This window comes from Lissotriton helveticus, chromosome 5_1 (genome assembly GCF_964261635.1).
Source record: "Lissotriton helveticus chromosome 5_1, aLisHel1.1, whole genome shotgun sequence".
In the NCBI taxonomy this organism is placed as follows: Eukaryota; Metazoa; Chordata; class Amphibia; order Caudata; family Salamandridae; genus Lissotriton; species Lissotriton helveticus.
The window spans coordinates 1985694007-1985717656 of record NC_136065.1 but is presented as its reverse complement, the minus strand read 5'-3'; the positions used below and the strand labels follow the sequence as shown (position 1 = coordinate 1985717656).

The 23650-nt window shown below is 51.1% G+C and overlaps 1 protein-coding gene across 4 annotated transcripts in view; it reads right to left on the bottom strand.

Moving 5' to 3' along the window:
• CASC3 (CASC3 exon junction complex subunit) overlaps positions 1-21553 on the bottom strand; it is a 458504-nt gene extending 436951 nt beyond the window's left edge. For 3 of the 4 annotated variants that reach the window (XM_078645688.1, XM_078645689.1, XM_078645690.1), the window contains exon 1: positions 21331-21553. In XM_078645688.1, coding sequence (XP_078501814.1) covers positions 21331-21516 — 186 coding nt within the window. In that variant the 5' untranslated portion in view covers positions 21517-21553. The remainder of the gene's footprint in view (positions 1-21330) is intronic. The other variant, XM_078645691.1, reaches the window with a different exon arrangement.
• Between the last annotated feature and the right edge of the window lie 2097 nt (positions 21554-23650).

The following is a 23650-nucleotide window of genomic DNA, read 5'->3' as shown; positions in this document are numbered from 1 at the left end:
CACACACACACAACCACACACACACAACCACACACACAACCACACACACACACACAACCACACACACACACACAACCACACACACACACACAACCACACACACACACAACCACACACACACACACAACCACACACACACACAACCACACACACACACAACCACACACACACACACAACCACACACACACAACCCCACACACACACACACAACCACACACACACACACAACCCCACACACACAACCACACACACAACCACACACACAACCACACACACAACCACACACACAACCACACACACAACCACACACACAACCACACACACACAACCACACACACACAACCACACACACACAACCACACACAACCACACACACACACACACAACCACACACACAACCACACACACAACCACACACAACCACACACAACCACACACAACCACACACAACCACACACAACCACACACAACCACACACAACCACACACACAACCACACACACAACCACACACACAACCACACACACACACACAACCACACACACACACACAACCACACACACACACAACCACACACACACACAACCACACACACACACAACCACACACACACACACAACCACACACACACACACAACCACACACACACACAACCACACACACACAACCACACACACACACACAACCACACACACACAACCACACACCCCCAACCACACACACACACAACCACACACACACACAACCACACACACACACAACCACACACACACACACAACCACACACACACACAACCACACACACACACAAACACACACAACCACACACACAACCACACACACAACCACACACACAACCACACACACACACACACAACCACACACACACACACACACACACACAACCACACACACACACAACCACACACACACACAACCACACACACACACAACCACACAACCACACACACACACACACACACACACACACAACCACACACACACACACACACAACCACACACACACACAACCACACACACACACAACCACACACACACACAACCACACACACACACAACCACACACACACACAACCACACACACACACAACCACACACACACACAACCACACACACACACAACCACACACACACAACCACACACACACACAACCACACACACACAACCACACACACACAACCACACACACACACACAACCACACACAACCACACACACAACCACACACACAACCACACACACACACACACAACCACACACACAACCACACACACAACCACACACACACACACAACCACACACACACAACCACACACACACAACCACACACACACACAACCACACACACACACAACCACACACACACACAACCACACACACACACACAACCACACACACACAACCACACACACACAACCACACACACACAACCACACACACACAACCACACACACACAACCACACACACACAACCACACACACACAACCACACACACACACAACCACACACACACACAACCACACACACACAACCACAACCACACACAACCACAACCACACACAACCACAACCACACACAACCACAACCACACACAACCACAACCACACACACACACACACAACCACACACACACACACAACCACACACACACACAACCACACACACTCCCGGCACTTGCAAAAGTGTGTGAAAAGGTCGTTTTCAGGCAACTTAATAATTTTATTGAGTCCTCCTATGTCCTGCGCCCGGCACAATCGGGGTTCAGGGCTACTTTTAGCACTGAGACGGCCCTGGTGGAGGTTTCAGAGGCCATTAGGGAGTGTCTGGATGGAGGCTGCAGAGCGGTCCTGGTTTTGCTGGACCTATCTGCCGCCTTCGATACGGTGCCCCATACTCAGCTGCTGGCGAGGCTGGCAGAGGTGGGCCTATCGGGTACGGTCCTCGCCTGGGTGTCATCGTTTCTGTCGGATCGGAGGCAGCAAGTATGGATGCCACCACACGCCTCGCTACCCAAGAAGCTCTCCACTGGGGTGCCGCAGGGCTCGACTTTAAGTCCCCTGCTGTTCAACGTCTATATGACCCCGTTGATCTATTTGGCTGAGCAGTGGGGAGCAAAAATAATGGCGTATGCTGATGACACGCAGCTGCTGTTCACTTGGCCAAAGGACTGTCTGGATGCCCGAGTGGTCTGTACTTGTCTATCCCACGTCTTTCGGTGGCTTGCCTCAGCTCAGCTTAAATGTAACTAGGACAAGTCAGAGATGTTATTTTATGGTAATTTTCCGGCCAATTTCAGGGATCTCATTTGGCCGACTGATTTTCCATGTCCTAGCTCCTGCGGAGGCCCGGCCAAAAACTTGGGGGTATGGTTCGGACAGGACTTCAAGTTCGAAGTCCATTTAAAAAAACTTACTGCGACTTGCTTCGCGACCCTCAAGTCACTTAAGAGGTTTTTTCCGCTTCTCCATAGGGAGGCGAAAGAGACTGTTCTGCGAGCTTTGATCCTGACAAGGCTTGACTATGCCAATGCATTGTTTATTGGCCTCCCCACATACCTTATAAAAAGATTGCAGATCATTCAGAATGCGGCAGTGCGACTTCTGTTCCATCTTCCGAGAAGAACCAGTGTACAGGCTTATCTTAGAAAGCTTCACTGGCTCCCAGTGGCCCACCGCATTTTGTTTAAATCGTTGGTCCTTGCTTACCGTGCCCTGCACCAACTTGGGCCACAGTACCTGCACAAAAGGTTTACTCTGTATACCCCTCGCCGTGCTCTCCGTTCGGCCAATCTGCATCTGATGACTATGCCTAAAGTCAGATATGCTAGACTGGGCGGTCAGTCCATCTCTGTTCAAACAGCTCGCTCATGGAATTCCCTGCCGCTTTCTCCGAGAACAGCATCCACACTGGTGGGATTCAAAAAAGGCCTAAAAACCCATCTATTTAATCTCAGTACTTAATTTTCCCTTAGATTGGTTTTGGTTAATCTTACATATCGCGCCAGGATACTTTGCAGTAGCAGAGCGCGTTACAAAATATTTTATAACATAACATAACACAACCACACACACACACACACAACCACACAACCTCAAACACACACACAACCACACAACCTCAAACACACACACACAACCCCACACACCCAACCACACACACACACAACCACACACACAACCACACCCACAACCACACAAACACAACCACACAAACACAACCACACACCCACAACCACACACCCACACAACCACACACCCACACAACCACACACACACACACAACCACACACACAACCACACACACAACCACACACACACAACCACACACACACACAACCACACACACACAACCACACACACACAACCACACACACACAACCACACACACACAACCACACACACACAACCACACACACACAACCACACACAACCACACACACAACCACACACACAACCACACACACACACACAACCACACACACACACACACACAACCACACACACACACACAACCACACACACACACACACAACCACACACACACACACAACCACACACACACAACCACACACACACACAACCACACACACACACAACCACACACACACAACCACACACACACAACCACACACACACACACAACCACACACACACACACAACCACACACACACACACAACCACACACACAACCACACACACACACACAACCACACACACACAACCACACCCACACAACCACACACACACAACCACACCCACACACACAACCACACACACACACAACCACACACACACACAACCACACACACACACAACCACACACACACACAACCACACACACACACAACCACACACACACACACAACCACACACACACACAACCACACACACACAACCACACACACACAACCACACACACACAACCACACACACACAACCACACACACACAACCACACACACACAACCACACACACACAACCACACACACACAACCACACACACACAACCACACACACACAACCACACACACAACCACACACACACACACAACCACACACACACACAACCACACACACACACAACCACACACACACACAACCACACACACACACAACCACACACACACACAACCACACACACAACCACACACACACACAACCACACACACACACAACCACACACACAACCACACACACAACCACACACACACACACACACAACCACACACACACACAACCACACACACACACAACCACACACACACACACACAACCACACACACACACACACAACCACACACACACACACACAACCACACACACACACACACAACCACACACACACACAACCACACACACACACACACACACACAACCACACACACACACAACCACACACACACACACAACCACACACACACACAACCACACACACACACACACAACCACACACAACCACACACACAACCACACACACACACACACAACCACACACACACACACAACCACACACACACACACACAACCACACACACACACACACAACCACACACACACACCCACACAACCACACACAACCACACACAACCACACACACAACCACACACAACCACACACAACCACACACAACCACACACAACCACAACCACACAACCACACACACACACCCACCCACACCCACCCACACCCACCCACACCCACCCACACCCACCCACACCCACCCACACCCACCCACACCCACCCACACCCACCCACACCCACCCACACCCACACCCACACCCACCCACACCCACACACAACCACACCCACACACAACCACACCCACACACAACCACACCCACAACCACACAACCACACACACACACAACCACACACACACACACACAACCACACACACACAACCACACACACACACACACAACCACACACACACAACCACACACACACACACACAACCACACACACACAACCACACACACACAACCACACACACACACAACCACACACACAACCACACACACAACCACACACACAACCACACACACAACCCCACACACAACCCCACACACAACCCCACACACACACACACAACCCCACACACACACAACCACACACACACAACCACACACAACCACACACACACAACCACACACACACACAACCACACACACACACACACACAACCACACACACACACAACCACACACACACACAACCACACACACACACACAACCACACACACACACACAACCACACACACAACCACACACACAACCACACACACAACCACACACACAACCACACACACAACCACACACACAACCACACACACAACCACACACACAACCACACACACAACCACACACACAACCACACACACAACCACACACACAACCACACACACAACCACACACACAACCACACACACAACCACACACACAACCACACACACAACCACACCATCAGTGTACGCTTTCACCAGGCACAAACACCACCAGCTGTCAGTGCACGCTTTCACCGGGCACAAACACCACCAGCCGTCAGTGCACGCTTCCACCAGGCACACACCACCAGCCGTCAGAGCACGCTTCCACCAGGCACACACACACCACCAGCCGTCAGTGTAAGCATTCACCAGGCACACACACACCACCAGCCGTCAGTGCACGCTTTCACCAGGCACACACACCACCGGCCAGCAGTGCACACCTCCACCAGGCACATACACCACCAGCCATCATTGCACAATTTCTACAGGCACACACACCACCAGCCATCAGTGCACACATCAATTGTTAACGCATCCACAATTAACTATTGTAGCAATCGCAGTATGGCGCACTTTACTTTTAAACATATTCATCTAAAGCGCAGCATGCCACCATTGCTACAAATATAAATAAAACTATTTTTGGCCTACAATTTGGAATTTTGTTGCAATTGGTGTTGCAATATTTGGCAAATCAAATAGCTCAAACTTAATTAATGCGAGACCTACTGTATTGCAAATGCTTGTTATTCAAGGGTGGAGCGGGGTAGAGGTTGAGCAATTCTCTACATTCTCACATGGCTGGGAGTGACAAATTCTACTCGAGTCACCGGGGCAACCAGAGTCTTTCACCCAGAGTAGTGTTAATTTACAGACAGCTTTTTAAAGACCTGTCGTCACAGAGCACAAGAGAGCATCAAAAATAATTGTATGTTCTGTCGCTGGAACATCTTAAACATGAGGAGAAATTGTAGAAATGGTTTCTTTGTTTTTTTGTGATTGGCAAGGCCAAACATCATGGAAAAACAAACGTAAGGCTCCGTGGCCTAATAAGTGCTGTTAGTTAATAGGATAAACAGAAAAATAGGTACAGAGGAATCAAGATCTTATTTTTATTTAATCATAGGGAACATTTAATTATCCTATCTGTAGTAACAAATTCAATAGTGTTGGACCCGGCCTCGTGGCGTGGTCCCACTCCTCCCGCATGGCGGGCCCGGGACGACATCGGCCTCCGTCGACCCGCCGTCGACCCCCCTGGACACGAACCATCGACGAGAGCAGCCTCCCTGGCAACCCACGGCTCGCCCCCCCTGGGACCCCAGCGGACCCTGCTCGCCAACACTGCCGGTCTGGGGACCATGCCAGGCCACCCTTTCCGGCCCGACTCCATCTTGGGCCCATCAAGTCCCGAGCACGTGGCCGCAGCCATCCCTGGCCCCAGCCCCAGCGAAGCCCCGACATCGAGGCACCAAGATCCTCCCAGGTGGTAGAGTGGCCACTTGGCGGATGCCGGAGGAGGGGAGTTTCGATGGGCCTTCAGCCATCCCCGGACGCCTGGTGTCGATCGCCCTCCAGCCTCCCTGGGCCCTGGCTCCACCCCCCTGCTGGGTGTCTGGACACCTTCATCCCGGCCCCTCGGACCCCCAGGCGCGAGGACTCCAGTCCTATATCTGGGCCAGCCCTGGATTAGGACTCCAGTTGTATCTTGGAGTCGAAGCCCTGCTGACCTTGTCGCGGCTGATCCTGATCCGAACTCGTGCACCTGAACCATCTTCGAGGCCCTGCTGACGCTGTCGCGGCCTGACCGAGCGGAACCATCTTCGAGGCCCTGCTGACGCTGTCGCGGCCTGACCAAGCTGAACCACCTTCGAGGCCCTGCTGACGCTGTCGCGGCCTGACCGAGCGGAACCATCTTCGAGGCCCTGCTGACGCTGTCGCGGCCTGACCAAGCTGAACCACCTTCGAGGCCCTGCTGACGCTGTCGCGGCCTGACCAAGCTGAACCACCTTCGAGGCCCTGCTGACGCTGTCGCGGCCTGACCCCTTGAACTATCCACACACTAGTTGGTGCCAAGACTGTCCCGCTACCCCATTATTCCCGAAACCACGACTTTAGTGATCCCCCGATCCCTACCTGCTAACCTGCTAAGAAGGTGCCTTCATTTCTTATATAAAGATACTTGTGAATACTCCGTAGTGTGGTGTCCGTCTGTAGTAGTGTGATTGCTCAGCGGGTACGATTGTAGGAGAAGAGCCTCGCCAAGGAGGCCTCCCTACGGCGCTCGGCCTATTCCATAGAGAGGGGTGAATCTCGGGGCGGGCAGTCAGACATCTTCTGTCTCCCCTGGGGTCGCCTTTCCAACATTGGTGGCAAGCGACGGGATCCGAGCCCGCGCAAATCGTACAGCGAGTAATTCGCCACTACTAACAGAGACCCACAACCACGATGACTACTAAGGAAACCGGAACGACCACAGAATTCCAGAAGGAACGATTAGAGGAGTACACCCATAAAGAACTCAAACAATTCTGCAAAGCCCTGGGTATCGCTACCACCGGACTAAGCACAAAAGACGATTTCAAAGACGCGCTGCAAACGTGGGTGGAGACCGGAGCGACCCCACCCCAGGCTAACGATGACATTATCCTAGAAGTACCCCTGAGTACGGTCATAGCCCCAGTGGAAGAGAGAACCGCCAACAGAGAACCGGGCCTCTCCCACGAAGACGCCCGGGAGCTAGAGAGGAGTCGGCTCCGTGAACTAGAGCTCGCCCGACTCCGGCTGGATGGAGAACTTCAATTAGCAGAAAAGAAAATGGCCATTGAGCAACTACGATTAGAAGGAGATCTGGAAGAGAGGCGGAGGCAAAGGGAATTGAAAGAAAAAAAGCTCACGTACGAACACGAGCGTGGCCTCAAAGAACTAGAGATCAAGTCCAAGACCGAAGAGGCTGGCGCCGCGATAACCCGGGACCCTCCACCTCCGGCCGACCCGAAGGTCCACATTCCCAAAGATATCGTCAAGGAATACTACAAGAATGACGATATCCAGCAATGGTTCAAGTCGTATGAAGTTGCCATGACCGCGCACCGCATCCCGCGAAAAGATTGGGGTGCCGGCTTATGGGGGAGATTTGTCAGCGAACGGAGGGACACCCTGCTCGAGCTGGCCGAGGAAGTGATGTCCTCCTGACCACATGAAGGACGCCCTGCTCACCCGGTATGGCCTCACCCCCGAGATGTACCGACAGAGGTTCAGAGACTGCAAAAAGATCCCCGGTACCACGTGGGTGGAATACGTAAACTTTTATAGCCGGGCCCTGGAAGGATGGATAAAGGGCAGCAAAGTGTCCACCTACGAGCAGCTGTTCGACCTCATCGTTTGGGAGCACCTCTCCAACAACTGCTTTGTCGAGCTCAGACAGCATCTCCTCGACAGCAAGCTGACCGAGCCCCGAAAACTCGCCGTCGAGGCTGATCGATGGGTGAGCACCCGGGTTCCCCGGACCCAGATAGGAGAAATGGGACGGAACGGCCAGGGGCACCCCCGCCAGCGTGGCGGCGGAGGAGGCCAGAACAGGAGCCGAGACTTCCCGGCGGCCCCGGGCCGGAGCCCGCCGCGGGGGTCCCCACCAGAATAAACATTCACCAACCCTGACCAGAAGAGGACCCCCTCCAGCACGGCCGGGGCCCCGCCCGAACATTACTTGCCACAGATGCCAGCGGCCCGGTCATTATGCCAGTGACCCCCTCTGCCCCATGAACCAGCGCCCCGGCACCACCGGGCCTCCGACCCGCCAGTTCGCTGCTGCAGCCCTGGGGGAAGGGGAAGAAGGCGAAGAGGTCTACAATGAAGATTAGAACGAGTATGAACCGGCCGCCATGGCCCTAGCCTGCCTGGGCGAAAGAGGCATGGTCCCCCAAGCCCCTCTACCGAGCAACACTCAAAAATACCGTCAGTGGGTCCACATCAATGGACGACGGACCAAAGCCCTCCGAGACACGGGAGCCAGTGTGACGGCCGTCCGCTGCCACTTGGTGACCCCTGAACAGATCATACCCAACGTGCGATGCCCCGTGAGGGCCGCTGACAACTCCGAGACTCTGTGTCAGATGGCCCGAATCCCCTTCGAGTGGGGGGATGGGGGGGTGTCGGGCACCCTCAAGGTGACCGTCCGGGACGACGCCCCCGTGGACTGCCTCCTCGGAAACGACCTCGAGAGCTCTCCCTGGGCCCAAGTCGAGCGGAGAGAACATCTAAGAATGATGGGACTACCAGAGTGGGTCTGCGCTACGACCCGATCTATGACTGCCCGGGCCCCGGCGGCAACCGAGGCCACCCCGACTGAAGAGCCGGAGTGGCCCGCGCCACCACCGCCCGCAGTCAATGAAGAATCCGAGCCCGAGCCATCAGAGCATGACCGAGAAGGCAGCGCCGAACTCAGCGACATACCCGAACTAGCCCAATGGCGCCAGGAGGGGGGTCCCACCCGAGAACAATTCCGGCAGGAACAGAAGGCCTGCCCCTCCCTCGAGGGGACCCGGCAGCAAGCCACAGCCCAAGCTGTCGGGGACACCTCGGGGTCACACTGGATATACTGGGACAACGGCCTCCTATACAGTGAACAGAAAATTGCCGAGCTGGGGGCCAGCCGAGTGTTGGTGGTCCCCCTACGATTCAGAGACTTTCTCTTGAACCTGGCACACGATGTGCCCCTCGCCGGGCACCTGGGGCAGGACAAAACTTACAGCCGCCTGGTGACCCATTTCTACTGGCCGAAAATGCGCAACGATCTGCATAACCACTGCCGCACCTGCCCGACATGCCAAGCCAGCGGAAAGAGCGGGGGGAAGATGAAGGCCCCGCTCCAACCCTTTCCAGTGGTGACCACTCCCTTCGAGCGAGTGGGGATCGACATCGTGGGGCCCCTGGACCCCCGAACCTCTCAAGGGCATCGCTTCATCCTCGTCCTGGTGGACCATGCCACCCGCTATCCCGAAGCCATCCCCCTACGAACCATAACGGCTCCCGTGGTGGGCCGAGCACTGATGGGGATCTTCTCCAGAGTAGGGTTCCCCCGAGAAGTCGTGAGCGATCGGGGCACAAACTTTATATCGAAGTATATGCGGTCCCTGTGGCAACAGTGCGGGGTCACATATAAGTTCACCACCCCGTATCACCCCCAAGGGAATGGACTTGTGGAGCGGTTTAACCGAACACTCAAGGGGATGATCCAGGGCCTAGAAGAACCCCTCCGCCGCAAATGGGACGTCCTGCTGCCCTGCCTCCTGTTCGCCTATCGGGAGGTACCACAGAAATCCCTGGGGTTCAGCCCCTTCGAACTCTTGTACGGGCACCCTGTCCGAGGTCCCCTCAGCCTGGTCAAAGAAGGCTGGGAAACTACAGTCCAAGACGCCCCGCCGGATGTCTACCGGTACCTCCTGACCCTACAAAGCCAGACTCGGAAGTTCCAGGCCCTTGCCGAGGCCAACCTTGAGGCCAGTCAGGAAGACATGAAACGCTGGTATGACCAGAACACTTCATCCATCGAGTTCGAGCCCGGCCTGCAGGTCTGGGTCATGACCCCGGTCGAACCTTGTGCCCTCCAGGACAAATGGTCGGGCCCCTTCAAAGTGATCGAGCGCAAGAGCCCCGTCACCTATCTCGTGGACATGGAGTCACCCCGAAACCCCCTCCGGGTTCTGCACGCCAACCGGCTCAAACCTCATTTTGCCCGCACAGAACTGAGCCTGCTGCTAGCTACCGATGATGGGGCCGAAGACGACTCCGAGCCCCTGCCCGACCTCCTAAGGTGCGCTGAGAAAGACGGCTCCGTCAAAGGAATCTCTCTCTCCTCCGACCTGACCCCTGCACAGCGCCGAGACTGCCAAGAGCTGTTGGAGCAGTTTACGGACCTGTTCTCCCTCACCCCCGGGGTTACCCAGTGGTGTGTCCACGATGTCGACACCGAGGACAGCCAGCCAGTGCGACACCGGGCCTACCGAGTTCCCGACCGAGTTCGGGCCTGCATCCAGACAGAAGTTACCAAAATGCTGGCCCTGGGGGTGGTCGAACCCTCCGACAGTCCCTGGGCCAGCCCAGTTGTCCTGGTCCCCAAAGCCGCCGCACCTGGCACCCCTCCAGAACTCAGGTTTTGTGTCGACTACCGGGGACTAAATGCCGTTACCAGAACCAACGCACATCCCATCCCCCGGGCAGATGAACTAATCGACCGCCTGGGAGCCGCCAAGTACCATAGTACTTTCGACCTCACAGCAGGGTACTGGCAGATCGGCCTCACCCCTGGCGCCCAGGAGCGATCGGCCTTCTCCACACCCGATGGCCACTTCCAATTCAAGGTGATGCCCTTCGGCATGAAAAACGCCCCAGCCACTTTCCAGAGACTGGTGAACAAAGTGCTGGCGGGGCTAGAAGAATTCAGCGCCCCCTATCTAGACGACATTGCAGTGTACAGCCTCCACTGGGCCAAGCACCTGAAGCACCTCTGGGAGGTCCTGACGGCCCTCCGACGGGCCGGACTAACAATAAAGGCCAGCAAGGGCCAAATAGGTCAAGGGTCCGTGACCAACCTGGGACACCAAGTGGGGAGCGGCCACGTGGCTCCCCTTCAACCCAAGATTGACGCCATCATGGCCTGGGAGCCCCCGGTCAGCCAGACAGCCGTCCGAGCCTTCCTGGGGCTCACTGGATATTATCGGCGCTTCATAAAGAACTATGGGAGCATTGTGGGTCCCCTCACTGAACTGACCTCAAAGAACCGGCCCCAGAAAGTACCATGGACACCCGCGTGTCAGGTGGCCTTCGAGACTTTGAAAACAGCCATGTGCACCGCCCCTGTGCTCCAAGCCCCTGACTACAGCCGGGAGTTCGTAGTCCAGACCGACGCCTCGGAGCACGGCATTGGGGCGGTCCTATCTCAGATTGACCCCGAGGGGATTGACCATCCTGTGGCCTTCATCAGCCGGCGGCTGCTGGCCAGGGAACAGCTACGGAGCACCATTGAGAGAGAGGCCTTCGCCGTCGTGTGGGCCCTCAAGAAACTCAGGCCCTACCTCTTCGGCACCCACTTCCGGGTACAGACTGACCACCGGCCCCTGCGGTGGCTGATGCAGATGCGTGGCGAAAACCCAAAGCTGCTGCGATGGTCCATCTCCCTTGGTGGACTTCACTGTGGAGCATCGCCCTGGCAACGACCACGCCAACGCTGACGGCCTGTCCCGCTTCTTCCGCCTCGACGAGGAGAATACCCAGGAAGATGGGTGACTCTCCCCGCCTTCAGCTGGAGGGGACGTGTGTCTCGTGGCGTGGTGCCACCCCTCCCGCATGGCGGGCCCGGGACGACATCGGCCTCCGTCGACCCGCTGTCGACCCCCCTGGACACGAACCATCGACGAGAGCAGCCCCCCTGACAACCCACAGCTCGCCCCCCCTGGGACCCTGCTTGCCAACACTGCTGGTCTGGTGACCATGCCAGGCCACCCTTTCCGGCCCGACTCCATCTTGGGCCCATCACGTCCCGAGCACGTGGCCGCAGCCATCCCTGGCCCCGGCCCCAGCGAAGCCCCGACATCGAGGCACCAAGATCCTCCCAGGTGGTAGAGTGGCCACTTGGCGGATCCCGGAGGAGGGGAGTTTCGATGGGCCTCCAGCCATCCCCGGACGCCTGGTGTCGATCGCCCTCCAGCCTCCCTGGGCCCTGGCTCCACCCCCCTGCTGGGTGTCTGGACACCTTCATCCCGGCCCCTCGGACCCCCAGGCGCGAGGGTCCGGACATCAAAGGACTCCAGTCCTATATCTGGGCCAGCCCTGGATTAGGACTCCAGTTGTATCTTGGAGTCGAAGCCCTGCTGACCTTGTCGCGGCTGATCCTGATCCGAACTCGTGCACCTGAACCATCTTCGAGGCCCTGCTGACGCTGTTGCGGCCTGACCAAGCTGAACCACCTTCGAGGCCCTGCTGACGCTGTCGCGGCCTGACCAAGCTGAACCACCTTCGAGGCCCTGCTGACGCTGTCGCGGCCTGACCGAGCGGAACCATCTTCGAGGCCCTGCTGACGCTGTCGCGGCCTGACCAAGCTGAACCACCTTCGAGGCCCTGCTGACGCTGTCGCGGCCTGACCAAGCTGAACCACCTTCGAGGCCCTGCTGACGCTGTCGCGGCCTGACCGAGCGGAACCACCTTCGAGGCCCTGCTGACGCTGTCGCGGCCTGACCGAGCGGAACCACCTTCGAGGCCCTGCTGTCGCGGCCTGACCAAGCTGAACCACCTTCGAGGCCCTGCTGACGCTGTCGCGGCCTGACCAAGCTGAACCACCTTCGAGGCCCTGCTGACGCTGTCGCGGCCTGACCCCTTGAACTATCCACGCACTAGTTGGTGCCAAGACTGTCCCGCTACCCCATTATTCCCGAAACCACGACTTTAGGGATCCCCCGATCCCTACCTGCTAACCTGCTAAGAACGTGCCTTCATTTCTTATATAAAGATACTTGTGAATACTCCGTAGTGTGCTGTCCGTCTGTATTAGTGTGATTGCTCAGCGGGTACGATTGTAGGAGAAGAGCCTCGCCAAGGAGGCCTCCCTACGGCGCTCTGCCTATTCCATAGAGAGAGGTGAATCTCGGGGCGGGCAGTCAGACATCTTCTGTCTCCCCTGGGGTCGCCTTTCCAACAAATAGGAATATAGAAAAAAAACAATTCAAAACATACATGCAATGGGGCCGATATTTGAAAATTAATCATTATTTTGGTGACACGTCATGAGGAGGATCGATGGAATTAGTTTGGCAACAGGAAACCTTGTAGTAAGCGAAAGTGTCCGGACGAGGCATACGAGGGCCGGTTGGGATCAGATATCCTCTACAAGTGAGAGAGGTGATTGTACCTCGGGTTGAGGCTCAACTCGATTAAGGGAGTGTCCTTTTATGGAATATGGTTGCGTAAACTACTATCAACATACGACATTTGACACGCTGGTTCCATTGCTCTTGTCCAGAGGAGGCCAAAAAGAAATTAAAGGCTGAAACGTGTCCGCGTCGACAGTTTCTTATAAGAGGAGTCTTTATAAAAACGAAAATCGTAACTTAGTTAAGGCACACTAGAGCAATGGGTATAGAGGGGTTATACCTCATGTGCTTAGAAGACTACCTCAGAGTGTATCACTCAGTTTAAGTGCGTGAACACTTACCATTTGCAAAAATGTGGGTATTGGCAAGGTAGATTTGTTATAGTTAGATTCCAGTTTACAATTGTTAGTGCTGTATATGTGTGTATATATATATATATATATATATATATATATATATATATATATATACACACACTTTTGTTTGTTTTCTTTTTGGGTTTACAATTTTCATAATGATTTATTTTCAAAGATTGGTCCCATGGCACGTGTGTTTTGAATTGATTTTTTCAATGTATTCCTATAGAATTTTGCACTACAGATAGGGTAATTGAATGTTCCCTATGATTAAATAAAGATAAGACATTGAATCTTCCGTACCTATTTTTCTTTTTATGATGTTGTTCTATACCCAGATATAGGAGGGTAATTTGGGTAAGCCCCTTGATTTTGCTATATATGTCAAAGCTAATAGGTCAGGCTTTTCAAAAGCGGAAGTTCTTCTTCATTGATTGGCCAGTTTGGCATAGGTGAATACGTGGATGCCAGATTAAGTCAATTGTTTGTAGAGTGGATGAATCAATGCACGGAGTAGGGACATCTTAAGGATTTTGGGGTATCTGGGCCAAAACTTATTTGCGGAATATTACTTTCATACACTCTTTGGCCAGGTCACTGACGATGTAAATTCTACATGTGTTTACATCTAACATACAGGTGTACTGATGTATGTTTTCAGTATTGTACGTTAGGCACTCCTTTCGCGAAAATATTTTTAGTGGGAGAGCTTAAGCTTGCAAAGAACTGATTTTCTTTTCATTCAGAAAACGAACGAGTAATCAAGATGTATTTATTTTATTTTGAAAGTTTTATAGAGGGCAAACAAGACCCTTGCGGGTATCAGAGCGCTTTACAATCAGTGAAGAAAATTATACACAAAATAGAAACAGGCAGATCATGTATACATAACATATTGTGCAAAGTAAAGCAAAACGGTGCAAAACAGAAAAGTCAAGCTCGGACATGGGAGTGGCAACTGTGGTGCCTAGATTTTCTGGTTGGAACTGTGTCATAAAAGTAATACTGGAGGAGGTACTGGTGAAAACATAGTTTCTTTAGATATCAATCACGTGAATCTTTCCATGAGTATCGCATTTACTTCATTTTTTTAAAATGCCGTAGAGGTGATACGTCTGGTTTCTGGGGGTAGAGCGTTCCAAATCCTGGGTGCCATCCCTGAGAAGGAACGTTTATAAGTTTTCATCTTGTTGAATCGGTGTGGTTTCAATAGTAGGTTTTCAGCACTTCTTGTGGATCTAATACCGCCAGAGATAGTCAATTTCTGAGTGCGATAGCGGAGTGCATTGTGGTGTATAGCCTTATGAGTCATGCAGGCAATTTTCAGGTGAATTCTGGCTTCAAATGGTAGCCAATTAAAGGATCTTAAGTCAGAGGAGATGTGGGACCTTCTTTTCGAGCCCGTGATGAGTCTCGCTGCAGCATTGATGGAGGCTCTAAGTGGTGCTGTTGTCGCTTTGGGGAGGCCACACAGAGTGACATTTCCATAATCCACCCTAGGGCTAACTAGCACTTGAACTGCCGTCTTGAAATCATTGATCGGTAAGAAGGGTTTCAGCTTCCTCAATGTATTTATCTGGAAGTTTGCCCCCTTTGTTGCGTTGCTAATGTGTTAATGCATGTTGAGGTTGCAGTCTAGGGTTATACCCAATGATTTAGCTGAGTCCACAATGGTTGGTTGAACGCTGAATGCCGTAAGATGTTTGAACCAGTCATGTAAGAGGGGTATTTTGGCGGAGGAGCTATTAGGAGGAATTCAGTTTTTAGTGTGTTTAGTTTGAGATGGTTCTCAGCTAGCCATGACTGGCTGTTCAAAAGTGTTGTGTTAAGCAATTTGATGTCTTCTGGTGTGTGAATCTTAGGGTATAGTTGTGTATCATCTGCATACATATGAAATTGCACGTTGGATGCTTGCAGCAGAACAGTAAGTTGTTCCATGAATAAATTAAACAATGTCGGGGATAGTGTGGACCCTTGTGGGACTCCCAAAGTTACTGGCAAGGATTTGGACAGGGAGTTGTAGACCTTGAATTTTTGAGTCTGGTTTTGAAGAAACGGGTTAACCAGTTAATCACTGACCCTGATAGTCCCACCCTGTGATTGAGCAGATCTATCAGGTTCTCGTATTTGACCATATCAAAGGCTGAGGAGAGGTCTAATAGGATGAGTAGGCAAGAACCATTCTGATCAAGTATTTGTAAAGCATCGTCAATTGTATGTGTCATAGCTGATTCCATGCTATGCCCTGCTCTGAAGCCTGATTGGTGTTTGTCAAGAAGGTCAAAGTGATCAATGTGTTTTGTCAATTGGTGGAGTACACATTTTTCCAAAAGCTTGGCCAGGGTAGGGCTATTGGAGATAGGGCGATAGTTGTTTAGGTATGTGAGATCAGCTGTGGGTTTCTTTAGGATGGGTGAAACCTGTCCTACTTTGAGGGTGTCCGGGACACAACCTTGATGGAGTGAGCAGATGATGATTTTGATCCAGAGTGGCAAAATCAGTGGGGTTAAGTCTTTAACAGCGTTAGCGGGGAGAGGATCGGTGGTGTGTTTGGCCGACTTCAGGGTTCTGAGAATCTTGCCTATTGCTTCTTCCGTGTAGGTATCAAAGGAAGACCAAGCAGCTTTGTTTTTTAGTTCATGTTTTGAAGTGGTTTGTAGTGACGATATTTGGAAGAGTAGGGGGTGTTTTGGTGTGAGCACTTGAATGTAAGATTAGGTCATTGAGGAGATCTTTCTTGATGTTATCCGACTTTAGAATAAAGAAGGTAGAGAATTCTTCACAAGTGGGTTGTGTGTGAACGATATCTTGTAGTCCATCCTTAGATTGGGGTTTGATTAATTCAAAAGTTTTTAGGGACTTTTTTTGCTTGGTCTAGTTGGTGGCTGAAAAAGTCTGCTTTAGTGCGCTTGATCTTTCTATAGTAAATTCTGTTTTCCCTCAACTGTTACCTAGTCTGGAGAAAGGTATCGACTGCTGTCATTCCCTCTACTCTTCAGGACCTCCAGAGGCAGGGAGTACCTAAGCAGCACCAGTCCCATTCATTTGAGGAGGCCAGTCCAAGATCTCAGTGAACCTGCAAAATCTACAACTACTTAGGCCATGCTGGAGACACATGAATTTAACAAAGTAGAATCCACTCAAAGTGGTGGTGATCCCAACAGGTGGGGAACACACAGTGTTGTATAAATGCCCCTCACACACCAACAGGCCCCTTGGTGTCATGCTTCATCATCGGGGCCTTCGCACCCCTCTACGGGATGCGGCGTGCTACGACTCGCGAATACGCAGGAGCACTTGAAAGTGAACTATGTGAGGGGGTGTGTGTGTCTACAGAAGTGTGAGTGAGGTGAGGTGAAAAAATGGTTAAAAAATACCTGGCACGTGGGTAAAACAAATTTATTAAATCCCCGGCTGGTATTATTAAAAAAGTGCAAAGCGTGGTTGAAGAAATACAAATTAAGGTATTACAACCACTGTGAAAGGTGTCAACATGTTTCGGAACTCAGAGGTTCCTTCTTCAGGACAAGGATAGCACTTACCCTCCCCTTACTCACATGGAGCCGCGTTGAGGGAAGGCAGACAACTAGTCATTGCAGTAACCGTCTTTTTCTGAACAGAAAGGAAGGATCCCCCAATAACACGCACAGGCTCATGAGGTCTTTATTTTGAAAACTTTAAGTTTTCATCGCCAATTGGGCGCAACAACATCAACCAACATATATAACATTGTTAGGTATATTACACATTGATGTAATCTATTTTACACTTTTACATTTACATGTGAGTAAGGGGAGGGTAAGTGCTATCCTTGTCCTGAAGAAGGAACCTCTGAGTTCCGAAACATGTTGACACCTTTCACAGTGGTTGTAATACCTTAATTTGTATTTCTTCAACCACGCTTTGCACTTTTTTAATAATACCAGCCGGGGATTTAATAAATTTGTTTTACCCACGTGCCAGGTATTTTTTAACCATTTTTTCACCTCACCTCACTCACACTTCTGTAGACACACACACCCCCTCACATAGTTCACTTTCAAGTGCTCCTGCGTATTCGCGAGTCGTAGCACGCCGCATCCCGTAGAGGGGTGCGAAGGCCCCGATGATGAAGCATGACACCAAGGGGCCTGTTGGTGTGTGAGGGGCATTTATACAACACTGTGTGTTCCCCACCTGTTGGGATCACCACCACTTTGAGTGGATTCTACTTTGTTTATTCATGTAACTAGGGAGGCCGAATCCACTGACTCTCTCTCTCCCCCCTCTTGTTAAATTTGTGACACATGAATTTAAGCCACAACCTGAAGGAAATCTATGTCTTATACCAGCTGTTGTGTAAAATTACAGGAGTTGTTTGCTGGACTTGAATGCTTTAAATCAAAGTCAGTAAACCCACACATCAACAAACCCATAAAACAGGTCACACTCTTGGTGGTTGTGATGAAGCTCATACAACTTGACAACATGTGCCTCTGCTCAGGAGTTTGACAAATGTGGCTATAAAACGAGAAAGTGGCATATCACTCCAACAACAAACATAGTGGCTGACACAAATTATGCAAAAAGGTTTTCTAAATTGCATCTGAATACTGGATACCAACAAATACTGCTCGGCGATGACTTGAGATACATCACCACACTTGCAACACAAGTGGGACTCAAAAAGTACAAATGATTAAACTTTGGAATACTGTTGGGGTAGATGTATAGTAAAATGCTGTAAGATACGCGGTCAGGACTCATTGACATCATCAAGCTGGTGATAAACTACTCATAAATGCTCAAAATTTGCAATATACTCCCCTCTACACCTTCCGAATGAATAAGCGGCCCTTGCCTAAAGACGGCGAGTAGTTTGGTTATGGATGAGGTATTCTGATCATCCAAAGAAGATAATTGCCTACAATTTACAAATGCCACACAAAGCAATGACCAGCGGGATACATTCTTGGCAGGCCACCAAGAAAGGGGCGACGACAACATGGGGATTCCCTTCAAACTGTGGTAAGGGAGACATGAGGTGAGCCTCCCAGAAACATCAGTTCTGAAAGGTGACAAGTTGGTGATCCCCAAGATCCTTCACTAGAGAGAGATTCAGTTCACCTATCAAGGGCATCAAGGCATGGCCACGACTAAAGCACAAATCAAAGAATCAATCTGCTTTCTAAGCACACACTCCATACAAAGCACATCATACTATTCAGTAATGTGTGCCAAGTAGACATAAACGTCCAACCTGTACCCATCACAACTTAAGAAGCTTGCATGAGACTTTGGTCCAGGGTGAGGAAAGGGATATACATCCTGTCAGACAATACATTGATTCTGGTCCTTATGAATGCATGCTCGAAATATCCAGTGGTAAAAAGTGCAGCTTCCACATCATTTAAACAGGTCAAACGCAAACTGCAGAAAATAATCTTGCCCTATTCAAGCTTCTCTGACAGCCGTAAAACTTTCTACAGGCACCCACCCCTCCCCCTTCAATGGTAGTAAGTTTCAAGAATACCACAATTTCCTCCAAATCCATCCTCACACTGTAACACCACTCTGTCCCAAAGCCAAAGGGGGAAGTAGTGCGGTTCACAAGCACTCCCAATAAAACAATACTCAGGAGTGGATCAAAACTAAGCTATTGGGTACACAGTAAAAGATTCAATCCATGCATACAGAATACACTTCACTGCATAACTCAATGTTATACTGCAGCGATCATGTTTCCTGTGCTTCACGAGACACAATTGCTAATACTTCCGGGTGGATACTATGCAAGGGCAGCGGGAAGAGTGAACACTTACAAAGTCAGCAAAAAGAGAGGAGCCAAAGACCCAGACATAAGAGTTGATGACAGTTTTAGTCAAAGACCACCACCCAGGAAGCAAATTTGAGATGTCAAACTAGTTGGACTCCTTGACTGCAACACAAATTAAAACTGTGGCTTCCGCAACAATTAACTGACAACGGGTCAACAGAGCCAAGACTTGAACAGCTCTACAGAAGCCAAATTCCCTGTAAGAGACAACTAGAGACACTGAACACTACGACATGTTGAGGGTAATATTAAGAAGGGGGGATGGCATCACACATGTGAACAAAAGAAAAAGGGGTTTCCTGGAGCTGCTAAGAGAAGTACTGTGTCATCCATCAGTATGTACATGCATGGAGATAACGGACGTGTGCGTTATCACTGTTGTGACTGACTGGCACACACGAGCGCATCCTGGGTTACTATCATATCAATAGCCTCAGTATTCACTCACCGTTAACCTTCGCCGGCCCAAAAAATAACACTAGGCTGGTGACCACACACCAAGTCCAGAAGATACCAAGGCACAGCAACAGCCAACATGCCACCCAGATGGTTCAATGTAGTGTATCGACAACCATTACATTTACATCAGCACCACTACGTTCCAGTGTCACCACTTGCCAGAGACCCCACACCCTAGATAACTGTCCCAAATCACATAGGCCACTTCACGTCAGATCCCGTGCCCTCAAGTGCCTCATTTATCCACCCCGCGTATTGTGCCCTAGAGACCACGGATTCCCTCTCGTTAAAAACCTAGACTACTCATCTGCCAGCATCACGACCCTCCAGAGCGCAATGACTCCACAACTACCACTGCACACACCATAGTGTTCTGCACAAACTAGTAACCCCAAGCACCTTGCCACCATCAGTGATTCAGACAACCTTTAGTGCAAAGTACCACGCCCCCCAAGTACCCCCGGTTTCCCATATTCACTGTCAAGTACCACACCGGCATAGCCCCGCCCCTAGCCCAACATCATATGCCCCTACTACTCACACACTCAGACTCTCCCTCTCCTGGTGGGATGCTACAAGGGATGGTCTCCGGTACTACGGGGACGCTGGCAGCAGCCGGTCGAGATTTTCCCGCTTCCCTTTCGGGCCCGGAGCCAGTGCTGTCAGAACCGGACTCTTCCTCGCTATCCTGGGAAGCGCGCGTCCGTCTCCTACGCCTGTCCGCCATCTTGGAAACACCTCACATCGGCGACACGCGGTCGCGCGCCTAGACGAGAGTCAAAGGGGGCGGGGCTTGGAGAAGTGAAAAAGAGGGCGAGGCTTGCAGAGGAGGCAGAGCTGGAGGGGCGGGGCCTGGAAGAGCACGAGCAAGTGTACGCGGTTAGGCGTAGCGGCTGAAGGATTAATACATGAGAGTCCTGGCTTTGGGGAGAGACGTAGATGGAGGTGAGGGGAAATTCCAGTGGTTTTGATGTGTTTTTTTTTATTTATGCATATTTATATACCGCGCACTTTATCAAAAGGTGCTAGCTAGAGCGCTTTACAGGAGAAATATTTTTTTACACGGAAGATACAGAACAAAATAGCTATAAATAATTAGAAAGGCTGAAAATACAACCTAGTAGATCATTGCATAAAACAGAATGTTTGAATGTATGGAGGTATAATGCAATGTAATGTAATGTAACTTTATAGTTTAGTTAATTACAATTGGTAAGATCTGCAGTGCATAAAACAGTTATCTTTTATGTGTACTGTACCTTACTATGCTCTTGTACTGATGTAACTTTTAAAACAACGATCCTAAATGTAAAGCACTCTAATACTCTCTTTGATCAAGTTCGCGCTATATAAAACTTTATAAATAAATAATAAATTAAAGAGTTATTTATTTATAGCGTTTTATATAGCGCGGACTAGACCCGATTAGAGTATCAGAGCGCTTTGCAAAAGTTACATCAAAAGAAAAGTTGAGCGCTAGTCACATAGAAATGAGTAGCTAACATGAGATCATATATGCTGTAGGTTCTCATTGAAGGCAGGCCCGGCTCCAGGAATATTTATTTGGGTGGGCCAAAGGTTCATTCGGGTGGGCCACTGCTGGCCCGATTTATTGCTTATATATCTAGCCTGGCCTCCTTCTGGGCACTCCTTTCTCTCCTTAGTCTTACAAGGCCCAGTAAAACGTACCATTTTCCAAGACTCTTTCTAAATGTTATTACTCTTAAAAAGTGCGTTTCTTCCATCTAATGTCCCTTTGATGAGAAGAGGAGGTTTCTAAGGTGGGAGTATCAAGCAAGTGACACTACTCGGGCTCGCTCTGTGTGCGCCTTCAGGGAGAAACCCTCTTCATTACTACCTCCACCTGACCCCTGACTCTGCAGCTCACTCCCTTGATTATCCACTTTTCTACCACCCCTCTCCATTACACCTTATCTCACAGCTGACCTTGGGCCCCAGCCCCATATCAGCCACCATTCAGTTCCACTTTCATTATTCCCAGTAAAAAACAATAGTAAAATCACCTTGAAACATTGAATATAGCAGTAAATGTAATTAGCATGCATGTTAAAGTATGCTCCACAGTTCTCCTAATCGGCCTGCTTTAGTGCTGGCGCAAAAGTCTTTTTGACCTCTTTTTTTTTTTACCTCTTTCTCAGTAGGTAACTCAACTATCACCCTCCAACAGTGCCCTTCATCTCTCTGTAGCCACTCCCCCTCATGGCCTCCTCCTCAGACTCCCTAACTACCACCCTCCACCAGTGCCCCTCATCGCTCCAAAGCTCCCTCACACCCCATGACCTCCTCCTCCTCAGATTCCCTCACTACCACCCTCCACCAGTGCTCCTCATCTCTCCGTAGCTCCCCCACACCCCATGACCACCTCCTCGGATTTCCTCACTGCCACCCTCTACCAGTGCCCCTCATCTCTCTGTAGTTCCCTCCCACCCCGTGACCTCCTCCTCGGATTCCCTCACTGCCAACCTCCAACAGTGCACCTCATTTCTCCATATCCCCCCACCCCATAACCTCCTCCTCAGATTCCTTAACTGCCACCCTCCACCAGTGCCCCTCATCTCTCTGTAGTTCCCTCCCACCCCATGACCTCCTCCTCGGATACCCTCACTGCCACCCTCCACCAGTGCCCCTGATCTCTCTGTAGTTCCCTCCCACCCCATGACCTCCTCCTCGGATTCCGTCACTGCCAACCTCCAACAGTGCCCCTCACTTCTCCATAGCCCCCCACCCCATAACCTCCTCCTCAGATTCCCTAACTGCCACCCTCCACCTGTTGCCCCTCTCTCATATCCATTCCATTTGTTGTACAGTGCTACTCATATGAGTGTAGGGTGTCACAGTAC